Source organism: Pyxicephalus adspersus, chromosome 7 (genome assembly GCF_032062135.1).
Source record: "Pyxicephalus adspersus chromosome 7, UCB_Pads_2.0, whole genome shotgun sequence".
In the NCBI taxonomy this organism is placed as follows: Eukaryota; Metazoa; Chordata; class Amphibia; order Anura; family Pyxicephalidae; genus Pyxicephalus; species Pyxicephalus adspersus.
This window is the reverse complement of record NC_092864.1, coordinates 52,920,716-52,934,978: the sequence shown is the minus strand read 5'-3', so window position 1 is coordinate 52,934,978 and position 14,263 is coordinate 52,920,716. Positions and strand designations below refer to the sequence as shown.

At 35.4% G+C, this 14,263-nt stretch overlaps 1 protein-coding gene across 1 annotated transcript in view; it reads right to left on the bottom strand.

Annotated features, from left to right (window-relative positions):
• Positions 1-12,202, bottom strand: part of COL6A1 (collagen type VI alpha 1 chain) — a 36,065-nt gene extending 23,863 nt beyond the window's left edge. Inside the window, exons 1-12 of the mRNA XM_072418458.1 lie at positions 11,916-12,202; positions 5,011-5,140; positions 4,191-4,391; positions 3,903-4,062; positions 3,697-3,819; positions 3,100-3,120; positions 2,981-3,001; positions 2,850-2,894; positions 2,697-2,750; positions 1,652-1,696; positions 1,536-1,562; positions 1,317-1,343 (exon numbers count right to left, since the gene is read on the bottom strand). Coding sequence (XP_072274559.1) covers positions 1,317-1,343; positions 1,536-1,562; positions 1,652-1,696; positions 2,697-2,750; positions 2,850-2,894; positions 2,981-3,001; positions 3,100-3,120; positions 3,697-3,819; positions 3,903-4,062; positions 4,191-4,391; positions 5,011-5,140; positions 11,916-12,090 — 1,029 coding nt within the window. The 5' untranslated portion in view covers positions 12,091-12,202. The remainder of the gene's footprint in view (positions 1-1,316; positions 1,344-1,535; positions 1,563-1,651; positions 1,697-2,696; positions 2,751-2,849; positions 2,895-2,980; positions 3,002-3,099; positions 3,121-3,696; positions 3,820-3,902; positions 4,063-4,190; positions 4,392-5,010; positions 5,141-11,915) is intronic.
• Between the last annotated feature and the right edge of the window lie 2,061 nt (positions 12,203-14,263).

The window sequence follows — 14,263 nt, the reverse complement described above, 5'->3', positions numbered from 1 at the left end:
GCGTTAGAACATCAAAAATTCAGGAGTGGGATGACACAGACTTATACTTAAAGAAATGACAGAGGGGGAGACATCTGACTGTTTAAAGCGTTAAGATGTGAAAGCAGAAAAACATTTAGGCACAAAACCAGCTGAAATTCAGCATTTAAATAACATGCAGACTGTAGTAAAAGACATACTGCTTTGAAAGACAACATAGAAAATGTGTGCTCTGTTTTGTTCCTTTCAGTAACCTAAATGTTAAATGTTTTAGAATTATCATAATTTGGCCTACACTGGAACCCAGCTTCTACATATTGTTTGCTTGATAGGAGACCAGCTTAACTGACACCCGAAATCACTGTGACACCAGGCACTTCTGAATAGTTTCTCAAATTAGAGGTAAGCTCCAAGGTATCGTAAACTTGTGCTGAGAATAAATCTTATATTTCTACAAAAGGAAAGGCACAATAGGATGCTAGGACCTAAAATTTAGCATGTGAACCTAAAGTTCCATAACTAATCCTGCCTTCCTAATTGTCTTAGAAAGACAACCGTCACCTCCCACATAACCTCTCAAGGTACTCAGGTGGCTCATCCATAAGTATTGTAACCTAATATAAGGAGCTATTTATATAGTTTATTTATTTTTATAGTATATTTATATAGTTAAGGATATTAGGATTCACTACAGACTTCAGCCAATATTTTAAAGCCTTTATCTTCAAGGATTAGCTCATATGAGTCTCATAAAGGCCTCTCTGGCCTCGCTAGGCTAAGGCTGAAAGCTACGAACCCTAAGGAAAATTTCAAGACAAGTAGCTTAGGGCAATTTCTCACTTTGTTTTGGGCGTGTCATACTGTTTATTGACCTGATTGCTACTGCCTATTGCATTACGCTTTCAATGTTGGACTGACAATTGTGATGCTCAGCTACCATTATCCTCTCTCCCCTGTGTTCTGGAGATTTATAATAAAACTACAAAAAGAAAAGATCTTTGAGCTAGTGTTAGTTTTTGGAATCACTTCACCAGGACAATCCCAGTTACTAACTTACTGCCCCTAAGGGGGTGAGTGCTGCATTTGTAATTAAGTAAGGCAGCACTTATAGGTAAAATGCAAATGTATTAGGTTGATGTGTCTTGATGGGTGGCCAGTGTCATAGATTATCATGACTATTTATAAAACATACAATTTTTATTATAAGATAAGCAATAGGTGTTAGCAGAATAGAAATATATACAAGCACATTGAAATAGGTAAGTTTAAACGTATATAATTAAATTTAAGGTCATGATCTTATATATTTGAATAGTGTGTTGAAGAATAATGCTTACCTTTGCTCCTTTTGCTCCTCTTGCACCCTATTAAGACAAATAAAATGAAAAAGATTTTATTAAACAGGTGTAAACACATAAAATTTTGTTGATGTTTCTATGACGTGGCAAGTCTCAGAAGTCTGTAAAAGCTTACGTGTAGTGTGCAAACATTACTGATACTTCTTCTGGATCATTATATATTTTCTATTTTCATCAAATGAGGTTATAAACGTTTACCTTTTCTCCTCTGACACCTTGGTCACCCTATTAAAAAAAGAAACGCAAAGTTAAAAATTGTGAAATGTAAAAACATAATGATGAAACAATATAGGCAACTGGAATGGCATACTTACCTTCATTCCCTGATAACCAACAGGACCAATGTCTCCAGGACGACCCTACAGAAAAAAAGAATTGTATATCATCAAAAAATGGATTTAACTAAATCATTGGAATGAAAATACTAAATAATAGTCTTATGTTTTATATATTCTTTATGTCTCATATATGCACTGGTGTAAAGAAGCAATTCGATTCATAGTGACCTAATAAAAAGCACTGCCTTGTTGGATTATTCAGTTTAATCCTTGGATCTGTCTGAACTTACTATTTATGTGTTTCTAAATTTGTGTAAGAGAGAATTTTTCACTCTCCTCAAAAAATAAAGTTTAAATTTAAAAGTTTTGTTGTTGAAGGGCATCCAGCCAATCAAATCTTGGCGTAAAATATGGCTGTCTTATGGTATCTTTAGGCAATTATGATAAATGCTTACACAAAGGAAATGTAATATATATTTCATTTAATATAAATATATATATATATGGCACATATTTTTCAGGCAGTAGATTATATCATAAAACAAGGTACATTTGTGATTATGATGAATATGTTGGTGGCTTTTGTAATTAAACAGTACAAAGGCACAGTCATAGCTATCAATCAAATTATTGATCTTATCTGTTTAGTACTATCAAGTATTATTTCTAATGAGTTTCTATAAAATGTTGCACTTGACATGTTGTTATTAAATTTGAAATGGGGCTGTAAACATTCCTACTTTACACCATGAACTGTACAAATCCCGTTGGAATAAATTTGAAATATTGTTTAGGTTTCTTCCTTATACTTTATAATTTTGGTAAATTTAAAGGACACAAAAACTGAACAATTTCACAGTAAAAATGAACATCTAGCTTTCGATCTGGCTTTTCTAGAGAAGGAGTTTAGAGAATAGGTGGAGTCAGGAATCTACTTTGCTATACTTGATGAAGTAGGATTGTACCTTGGTTACCAAATTCATTCAACAATTTTTTTTTAAATTTTGCTAAGTGTGAATTTACTATTTAAAAAATGTATGCCTACCGAGTCTACTTAAGAGTGAAAAAATGTTCTACTTACGGGGTCACCAGGGGGTCCACGATCCCCAGGAAGTCCTGTTTTTCCAGTCTCTCCCTACAAGGACATTAGAACATTATTTAAAAAAAACCCATTCATCCAAATGTGTATTATTCATCTAAATCACTAGCCTTATATAAAACAACACTTCCTTACCTCATAGCCAGGTGGGCCAGGTGGTCCAGGTTCTCCACGACGAGGCTGCAGGAAGACAACAAAATTTTAATCATTAAGAACTAAAGTTGCTTAAAGAAGATGCATTCCATAAAGTTACATTATTTCCTTACCTGACACTCATAAGAGCAGCACTGTACCATGCAAAGATAGGAGAAAAAGAAAGAGTCAATAATGGTATAATCCAGTGTTCTGTGTGCTTAATATGATTTAAAATTGTAGCATTGCTTACCCCATGTTCACCACTAGCTTTCTGAAAACAAAAATAAAAACTTAATTAATATGGGCAATTCAGTATAGCATAGTTCCAATGCAAAATCATCCAAAATAAAACATACAGCTGAAATGCTGTAATATAAAAATGAGGCAAAATGTTAAACCGCAATATGTACTATAACTACAACCTAGGCTGTACCTCTACAAGATGCATTTGTAGGTTTCACCACAACAGTTATGCAGAAAGAAGTTTATCGTAATACTGCATATACTTATGACTATGGTAGAGAGCTGCGTAATATGTTGGTGCTATATAAATATTGGATATTAATAACAATAATATTTATATATCAGACTTAAATCATCCACAAACCTAAGTGCACCTTAGAAACCCTAAGTGCACCTGCCTATCAATAAACAGGATGCATTTGTGGGCAATTGGTGTCTGATAAGTATAATACAGTACATGGGATGGGGAAGAATGAGGGAAGCTGGTGCTTAGCTTAGGGCTTCATTCTGCCTTTATATACCTGATTCCTGGCTAAGCAAAATTTCCTGTGAATGCCTGTTATCTGAATCATATAAAACACCATGTCCATAACTAGTTACTTACAATAGTGTCAATAATGGTATCAATTGTGTTATCAATCTCATCATCGGTCAAACCGGCAGCACTGGTGGCTGTGAAGTTCCTGCGGTAGTTTGGATCAGAGGCGATCACACTAAGACGTGGTTCCTAAAAAAAGAAACACAGACTGTTACCCATATGAAGACTTAGATAAAATGTAACCTGTACAAATACAGATGAATGAATACTACCAGGTGGTTTGGTGAGATGGCAACTGAGAAAACTTTGATGCCCAGGTGTTTTGCTTCATTTGCTGCATCTTCTAGACCTCCGCATGGCTCTTTATAGCCTTCCAAGGGATGACCGTCTGTTACCACAATCAGATACTTGTTCTCTCTCTGGTGGGATCCCCTGTAAGAGCAAATACACATTACATGTCTGTATAGAATCTCCAAATCTATGCATGCTGATTGTACTAGGCTTAGGAAACAAGACTAATACAAAAAGTTACTTAATCTAATACAAGTAATTATACCAACCCAATTAGGACCTCTTCAATGCCTCTTTTGATGGCGCAGTCAGTATGGGTTCCTTTGCCAATGTACTCAACTTGATCCACTCTCTTCTTTAGATCATCGCGTTCCTGGGGCAGGCTTGACAGGCTCTTAATTAGAATGATGTCGTCACTGTAGTGGAGAGCTCCAGCATTCCATACCAGGTGGCGGTCACAGCGATAATATCTACAATAAGAGAAATGTTTTAAGCCCTTATTAACATCCCACTCTAATTAAAAACTTTATAAATGTGAAGAGGTATATTGCTCACCCTCTATGCTAAAGCAAACACAATGGAAGGAGCCAAAACTATACATTTCGTAAATACATGACTGGAGTATTGTGTACTCCAGTAATATATATCATTTTTTTCAGTGAATTTGAATTACTGTAAATAGTCTTTTGAAAAATGTCTGCATTGTCCAACCACAAAACATAAAGTTTTGTGACTCCATGCAAAATTTATATTTAAGTATCAGATTTTTAAACAAAAGATGGCAAATACCTTAGTTTTAAAATTGCTTAAAACACTGATCTTGTTGCATATGCAACAAAAACTAGTGCAGAATTTTTTTCTATATTTAAAAAAATGAGAAGCTCTACTGCCCTGTAACACCATTTACTCAGCAATCAGAAACCTATCTTCTATTCTCCTATAGGTCTCAAATGTGCAGAAATAGTATATCATGTTTATTTTGCTTCATGACAGATTCCAATAAATTAAAAAAAAAATACATGTCTAGAAATATTGTATTGCAGAAATGTATACCAAATATGATGTAATTTAATGACTTGAAGTCTTTACCTTGTTGTAAGTTTATCTATAAATCTTTTGGTGAACTCCTTGACTTGAGTCACCAGAGTCTTGAATGGTTTCACACGGAGCGCAACACTTTCAGATGTATCCAAAACAAAGAAGATATCCACTGGGCAGTCTGAAAAAGAAAAGGTGGCTTTATGTTATCTGATTGTGGCAATTTATGTTTATTGTAAGCCTTGAAATGACAAAAAAACTTTAATTGCCTTTATGCACTCCTGGGCCACTCTCCAGCGCATCTTCAAATCTTATACATTACTAAATGTAAACAGGTATTTACAGGGCATATTAAAGTGGAACTTCAGTTCCACTCTCATATACTGAAATTGCTTATTATGCTTTCACTGCACACTGTAAATGTCACAAAATGCAGAAAGTCAGCCTCATTTCCTGGCTGGAGATCATCCAGTATCATCTTCCTTCTTAATATTATTCTTAATAATATTATTAAACTGTATTTATAAAGTGGCAACATAATATGCAGGGCTCTACATTAAATTGGAGTTGCAAATGACAGACAGATACAGACAGTGACACAGAAGGAGGAGAGCACCCTGGCCCAAAGGGCTTACAATCCAAGAGGTGTTTATCCAGCCTAAACTACCATTCTACCACTCCTTCCATTCATTGGATTTGTTATTTTAATTAAAAAAAAGTTCTGCATCTCATGCATCAATGTACAGCACCCTCCCACGGACCATTATCTGCTCCTATTGAATAGACAAGTACAGAAACAAAGTGATGCTGTCAATAAGTTTAAATGCAAACGAGTAATAAAAACTGAAAGCTTTCTTTTTAATAATTTCATTAGTATGTTGAAGAGGAGAAGGAATAACTCGAGCAAGGCAAACAAGGATCTGCTATACGAAAATTCACAGATTTGGTCTGTACACTTAAAAATTAGCTGTAAATATAAAGAAAACAAAAGGCATTTATAAAACTGCACAAATGTTAGTATTTGTGGTTACAATTAAATAATATAAGCATATAGATAGTTATAGCATGTGTTATCTGTTACTGACAGCTATCATCATCATTCATAGTTATTGGCCCATAACTGCATGAATACAGCCACCACTTTTTTTCCATGCGTATAACTTGATGTAATCTACAAAATAAAATTTTTTAAATTTTACTTATGGTGGCTTTCCGCATACTAAAGCAGACTGCTGACAATTGACATAAATATGGGAACTTTCATAAAACAGCCCATTTCTATCCAAAGCTTATTTGTTGCAGTCATTGTTTTCCCTTTGGGGATAATTTTGCTCACTTCCTGTCTGGACAGGAAGTGTTGAAAATCTCTTTAGTAGAGGCACAGAATGTAGGGAAAACAGGGAAAAGTAGGAACCTTTGTCGGGTAATCATTACTTACTTACTCAAAACTCATTACTTACTCAAAACTCTGATTTTCCCTTCAACAGCACTCCTCCAAATAATGTATATACATGAATAATAATCACTCTGCTACTGCTAACATTCAAAATAGTAATCAATCAATAAAAGTGACACAAATAAATATGACATTGGAGTGTCATTTTTAAAACATTTATTTAAATCTATCTTTTTTCACTTTTTACAGGTTATTTTGTATTTTTAAGTTGTACTTAACCTCCAGTAGATACCCCAGTCTGCTCATGTAAAGTGTGTAACAAACTCGTTAATATCAAATAACAAAAGTTTGTTGTACATTTTACATAAAGACACAGCACCATCTACTGGTGTGAACCAAGTATAAATGGAAATGATTTTTGTAGGTCAAAACTCTTAGTTTATACACGTGCAGTATCTTGTTCATAATCCATAAATCCTAATACATACATATACCAGTATTATAAAATTATAATGATGTACTGAGACATTGTTTACACTTTTGCCCTGTAATAGGCAGGAGTTAGAACCTATGTCAGAGTATTATTACTGTTTTCATGCCATTTCACAACCACTCCAACATTGCTCTGATGTCACAGGAACAGGAAGTGAAAACAGTAATGTAATAAATTGCAATTCACATACATGTTAAGTATCTGCCTGCAAGGCATGGACTTTTAGAAAGGTTTGTGTCACCATAGCATAACTTGTAAAAAAGGATAAACTATAAAACATTTCCTTGGCTCACAAGTAACAAGCAGAATGATGTGACTTCTTCTCCATTCTGCTGGCACTAGACAGAGGAGGAAGCCCTGGGACAGTGTTAGAACAAATGGCCTGATTTACTAAAGCCCCCCAAAACTGGGAGAATACACTTCCATCTGTGAACCTGGGTGAAATAGCAAATTACTTTTAGGAAATCCATTCCAGGTTGGCTGGATCACCCAACTTCACTGATGAAAATGTATCCTCTTCAGCGTTGAAGAGCCTTTAAAAGTCAGGCCCATACAGAAAGTTGATGATTTTATTTTTTACCCAGGAACAGAAACTGTTACACTTTCATCATCCTAGTGCAAACACAGTGCACATTTCTGACATGATTTTAGTAAATAGCATCAACCAGAAATTTCTATACTTGGCTTGAGAAATTCCTTGCCAGTGCAGGCAGAACTAATGTTACATGGCCTTAAACTTTAAACCCAATTATTTACATCTGGATTGAATTACATGAGTAAAGTTGGATTGAATTACATGAGTAAAGTTATAGAAACTCTTCTGAGACATACAATTCACAAATAGGCTTGCATATAAAGGAATCCTGCTTTTAGAGACATGATCATTCTGATCTTCTGGAATTACTAGTTTCCTAACAGTCATGCTAATCCACCTGTTTCAGTAAATCTGGAGAAATTGCCATGGAATATGCATGCTGCCAGTCAGAATGAAATCAGAACATCTCTTCTTATTTGTATGCTTGTTTCAGCTTAGTAACTCAAAAAGTTTTCAAGCATGATTGCCAAGCAACTAGTATTTTGCAAAAGGAGGGTACAGTAATTGCACCCAACACAGGACTTTTGGGAACATCATATAGGTGTAAATAACAAACTGATTTTTTCCCAATAGGCACCTATGGCCCTGTTGTGATTTTCACGCTTCTAATATTGGCCCATTACTCTTACCTTATTAATAGTTCAATTTATTTTTAAGTCTAGGGGGCAGGTTCACACCTGCCTATTTATTGTGTGAATGTGCGCGGCCTCCTGCGGCTCGCACAAATCTAGCCTCAGGACCACTCACACGGCAGCTCTGGTTCAAAAAGAACCATCATATGCACATATAAAAGCTGGCATTAGTGACTGATTCTAGTACTAGTACCGCTAACTGCAGCCCCCATTCATTCCACATGGGGTGGAGGAGGCGGTAAACACACTGCAATCTCACTTCCAGCGTGAATTAGCAATAACATTTTAAAATACATGTAGTCCCCTGTAGGTTTGTTCTTAAGTTGAATTTGTATGTAAGTGAAACAGGTACATCTTTTTATTAAATGCAATTAGGACAGATGTTTCTCTCAACATATTATTAGGCAGCGTGGAGTCAGTTACTGTATAAAATCCTCACTGTGAGTTAACCTCCCTGGTGGTATGATTATGTCTGTATTTTTACGCCAAAAGCGGTACAAATTTTTTGCATGGAAATTGCCACGCTTCCCACATGCACCGATGTCCCTGGAAACTCCCGGGGAACGTCAGTGCACTCGCCAGTGAAAGATCAAAAGAAGAGGACGCGGCCTGAGGATGGGATCCGACGTGCAGGATGCCGGAGGATGCCGATGGGACCAGGTAAGTGGTTTTTTAAAATGTTTTTAGCTACCCCAAGTGTGACTCGGGGTTACCGCTTTCAGCATGTTTTTTTTGCTCCGAGCCACATTCGGACTTACTGCCAGGGAGGTTAATCACAAACTACCGGTAAGCAAAAAAAAGTAAAAAAAAAAACTTAATAGAGCCTAGACATTCATTAACTTCAGAAACAAGCTGTACTTTGATATGCAAAAAAAAAAAAAAAAAACAACTGCAGAGTTTGTCTTGGTCTATAAAGAGTTACAAGATGTTACAGCTCAGCTCTTAGGATCACCCACAACCACAGCTGTGTTTAGCAAAAGATTTCTTCTGCAAGTCATGCAAACCGCCCCCTCCCCCCTCAAGCCTTGGTCCTGCTCGCATCTAGGAGTGGTCCATATGTTGGATGTCCAACATACTCAGGAACTACCTGTAACCATTATGTTACTGAACAAACCATTAAAAGATAACGTTATCCCAAAACATTCTCTATGTATCCTGTTAACACTTAAACTTAACGTAAAAACTGATTATTATTTCAGTACTATAATAACTAAATAAAAATTCTTTTTAAATAGAGGATAAATTACTCTGTATGTTAGCCACTGTTAACTACTAGTACATCAAGACTCAAACAGTGGGACGAAAGGGCAGTAATATAATATATAATATTATAATAAAAGTCATATTCAATTGCATTCCTTAGTGCTGTCAGTCTAACAGAGACCTTGAGAAGAGAACGTATTATGATGATGTCATCAGTGTGCTGCTGCTTCATTATCCAATCACATGCTTGGGCAGGCCCATGACCAAGGTATACTGCTTTAACTAAAAAGAGTGAGGTTAGAGATCTGGCTGTGCTCTTTGGCAGGAGTGAGTAAAACACTGGGGCTGATAAAAATACAAATCTATACAAATTTAAGTTAACAAAAAATCTTCTTCCAGGTCTATTCTAGCCAAACCAATTTATTTGCCAATCACCCACTGCTGAGTCCATTTACCAAAACAGAAAACCTAGACCAGCAGTGTGGTGTAGTCATTGCAAAAAGTAATGTATATAAAGTATTGTTGTAGTTTACTGGACTTAAACACTTTAAAGGTTTCTGTATTAAATAAACAGTTGAAGGTAAAAGTTTTTGTCCTAATAGTACAGCATGAAAGGAAAGGGACGATATACAGTATATGTTTATGTAAATTATAATAAATCTTTTTTTGCACTTGTTGCACAGATATATACTTGGTCAGAGGATCGTGTGACTCCAACCCTCCAAAATCTAATGAAGGGTTAGATGATATGATAAAGGGAACATAGCTATGGGCCTGGCCTGCTATCCTCCAGGGATATTCAGATGGCTGCAGGGTGTGTTTTATAGGTGAGAATATATAAGGGGCTGACCACTTCTTCCGGTCCAAAGTAGCAGGCAGAAGAGGCCATGATATACAATTTTAATGTTAGTATGGAAGGAAAGACAGGCACACACACTGTGTCTTCACTGGTCAATACCCCCAGGGCACTTTGTCAGTTGTCAATAAGACGGCTTATTCTATTACATATTGCAATGTGAGATAGCTGTTTCCATCCAAGTCGCTTCCAATATTTTGAAGAAGGGCCCGATAGTTTCTAGTTACACACCTGATAAGAGATATCACTCCGTGACAAACCACAATAAGAACTTGACAAGATATTCTAATTATCTAATTGAAAAAGCCATAATACATTGCCATTACCAGACGTGGGAACGTGACACATAGCATAGAACACTGATATTTAATGTACCTCGCTGTGTAATATGTTGGCACTATATAAATAAAGCTCATTATTATTATTAATAATGTTAAAGGCCACATACTACTTCAATAAAACCAAAGGTAACCAAAAGCCACCTAATTATTGGTAAACTGTCATCACTAAGCTTAAATCTGAATATCCTTAGACTAAAGATAAGTAAAATGCGGCCTGCCAGATCCTAAGGAACAACAAGTCTTAGTATATCAAGCCTGCATATTCTAGATTTTACTAGCAATTGGAGGTCCATTGGATTCTGAACTTTATAGCCCTTTTTTATTACATTTGTATAATTTCTGGTAATTTAAAATCATATTATGAACAAGTCATGTGTATTTAATTGCATACATACTATACCTAGTGCAACCAACAAAACACATAATAAACATATGAGCGTAAAAAGAGGCTGATGCCTTCATATACTTCAAATTGCAACAATTAGAGCATCCACTAAAATGCTACATTCATTTACATTTCAGCTTTTATAATTCATTGTAAAGACATATGCCAGTTTCTAGAATTGTATTGCAAATTGTGTCACATGTGCACAAGTGTCAAACAAACAGTTGTTTGTCTGCTGCAAATGATCAAAAAAACTATTTTAGTGCAAAAAGTACTACTCCAAATGGCAGTTATTAATTTAAAAATCATTTAAAATTTATAAAGTCAAAATAAATGAATCAAATTTAAAATTGAGCATAATATATAATGATATAAATATTTATCCTTCCATATAATATGTATAAATTATTTTTTAATAATAATTAGTTATATGTAACGCTCCACCTCTTTATTCATACAGGAAAATATTTAAACATTGTTTTGTGGCTCCTCCCACTGTCCTGTGGCAAAGCTCCTATTCCTGTTGCCCCTCCCACTGTTACCTTTCTGTGCCATACGGTAATCCATTATATTGTATTTCATATTACGGATCCATATTATGTCAGACTATTCTGTCACTGTGTTTGCTTTGTCTTGGGTCCTATCAATGATCTTAAAAAGTTTGGATTACAGTTAAATTCCATTCTTATGATTTTATTGAAAACCAATAAGATTAAATGTAATAAAAAAGTAAAATTGTTATAGACAAATAGCTAATTTTAGAAAGTATGGTCTGTGTGGGTACTGCAAATAATTATTGGTTATAATTAATGGTAATAATCTGCTGTAGGACATGCATCAAAGCTTGGGACCTATTGAAAATCAAATTTTTTAAAGACGGAATAAAAAGTCTAGTAAAACTTATAGAGGCAGTAAACAAATGAAACAGGATCATTAGGTTTTTACAGCCCGGAAAAACAAATTGTTTTAAAAATAAGTTTTGAAAAGTTTACTGAAAAAGTTACTTTTAGGAAAGTTATGTTAAGGTGACAGCATTGCACTTTATCAGTTATTACCTTGGTAAGATGATGTCCTTTCAATCTCTGGGATGATGATACTGGTATTAGGTCCAGTGCCTGGTTCTGGGGGTACTTTGATGGGCCCCTGCCCTTGCTGTTGTGCTGTGCCACCCCCTAAAAGAAGAAAGAGGTGCAGTAGAGTGAGCGGGAGGTCTCCCCGCAGCATCTTCATGGTACTCCCCTGTATCCCAGGCAGGAGGGGAGGCAAAGTTTCAGTGAGTGCCTAACAAACGAATGCTGAGCTTGAGGGAAGAGGGAACTCACAGACAAGTTTCAGGGAGGGGGGAGTGCTGAGCTCACAGGGAACAGGGGAGTGCTGCTGCTTCTGCTTAAGGGGAGTGCTGGGATGAAAAGGGAGGAGTGACAAATGGAAGGGATAAAATTAGAGGAAAGGAGGAATTTTCTATGCAGTTGTATCCTGACGTGCCTAATTCTGATGAAGAAGTTCCAAGGCCAAAATAAAAAAAGAGGTAAATGCCCTCTAAGACTATGACGTGGCACTGAAGGTGTATTTCTCTGTGAGGTGTAGATTGGGGACATCATTTGCTATTCTGTCTAAATTGATCAGATTAATAATAACAATATTGAAAACAAATGCTAAAATGCATTATTTTCTTTCAGAGTATATCTAAATACAAAACATTAGGCATTGATAAACAGTGATACAAAATACACAAAATCTTAAAAAGTAAGGAACTCATTTTTTAGATAGTTGTCATTGAAACAAGTGTCCCGTTCAAGTGACAATTTTTTTAAATTTTTATCAATGCCAGTGACAATGGTTCCTAGAACATATAGAAAGGGCAAATCCCCCCAATGGGAACATAGACATTATTAAAAGAACATTTATTTCAGAGGCACTGACCTAACACCATACCTAGAAGACAATGGATTTAAGGTCTAATAAGACCACCAGCTCTAGCTGCAACATCTTGGATTATTAGTGTTTGCTTATAACAACAAAGAATAGCCAATGTGTTGTAAAGTTGGGGGCTGAAATGAGCATCCAAGTTTTACCATTAAAAAAAATGTGTATAATTATATACTGTACATTTATATGTAGCCTTTGTACACCATGGTGGGAAACTAGATACAGCATAGGGAATCTTTTTTATTCCTATTCAACACTTATTCTACCAATCAATGCAACTCCAGGATTGGACATGATTGTCAGTGGATTTTACAACATGGAGCACCTGTACCAAAAAAATAATTTCTGATGTTGATGAAGTTACATAATAGACAGAATTAAGCTCAAAACTTTGTTTATTATTATTAATATTATTATTATTCTTAATAATATTAATGAATTATTATTTCTTCCCACATAGCCTAATGATTAAAATATATTCTAAAATCTGCTTCATCACAGATGTCAATGGAAAATGTCATTGGTTGCTACAAATGAAGTTATACACAGGGATATCTCCAAGTGAGCATTGATGATAGATATAGTAGCACCTTGCGAAGTTCAACATAACTTTGTATCAGTATCCCCACCAACATATAAAGCTGTATTAAATAATAATACCAAATTTAGTTAGGTTTATCTTCATCCAGTGGTGCAATCAGTTAGCACGCGGGGTACTTATAAAACAATGGATTATTCAACAATGTATCTATTTTCATGACAAATAAAACTTGTATATGATCTGCCATTGGACTGATATTTTCTTTTTAGGGGCATGCAAGCTCAATAATGCAAATGTATATTATTACAATACATATATAACCTAATCTCAGTACTGCCCCCCCCCCCCCCCCCAACATTGTCTTCATGTGCATTCCTTTTCGACCAGATGAAGAAATTTTTGTTCAGGTATCATCACAAGTTCACCATCCATTCCTTGTTCCATGATGCTGGTTATTAAAGGATTTGTGTAATGTAAATACTGACACCTGATTCTAATACCTGTGTTGTTCTTGGTTGTGTTAACAAATATCTGACAAAGGTCAGCCTCTGCTGCAGCCTCACAGGGACATTTGTGAGTGTGGAAATGCTTCTACCTGCCTGCAGCAAACTAATGGCATCATCCTATTCTTGGTCTCATCTAAAAATATAGCATTTAGCAAAGATGTTTTTGATAGGTCCATTATAATGGAATTGGCTAGCTAACTGCATTGGAAGCATGGATTCAGATGGCTAGTAAATGCATATATACAGATATATATTTAATGTACAGTGCTGCATAATATGTTAGCGCTTTATAAATCCTGTTTATTAATAATAAAAATTATAAATAAATGTAAATACATGGGAATTTTAAATACGGAGAGTCAGGCATTGTGGTTTATGTAGTGGCTGAGCTGGATTGTTTTATTGGGATACAGAAGTTATTAGATTC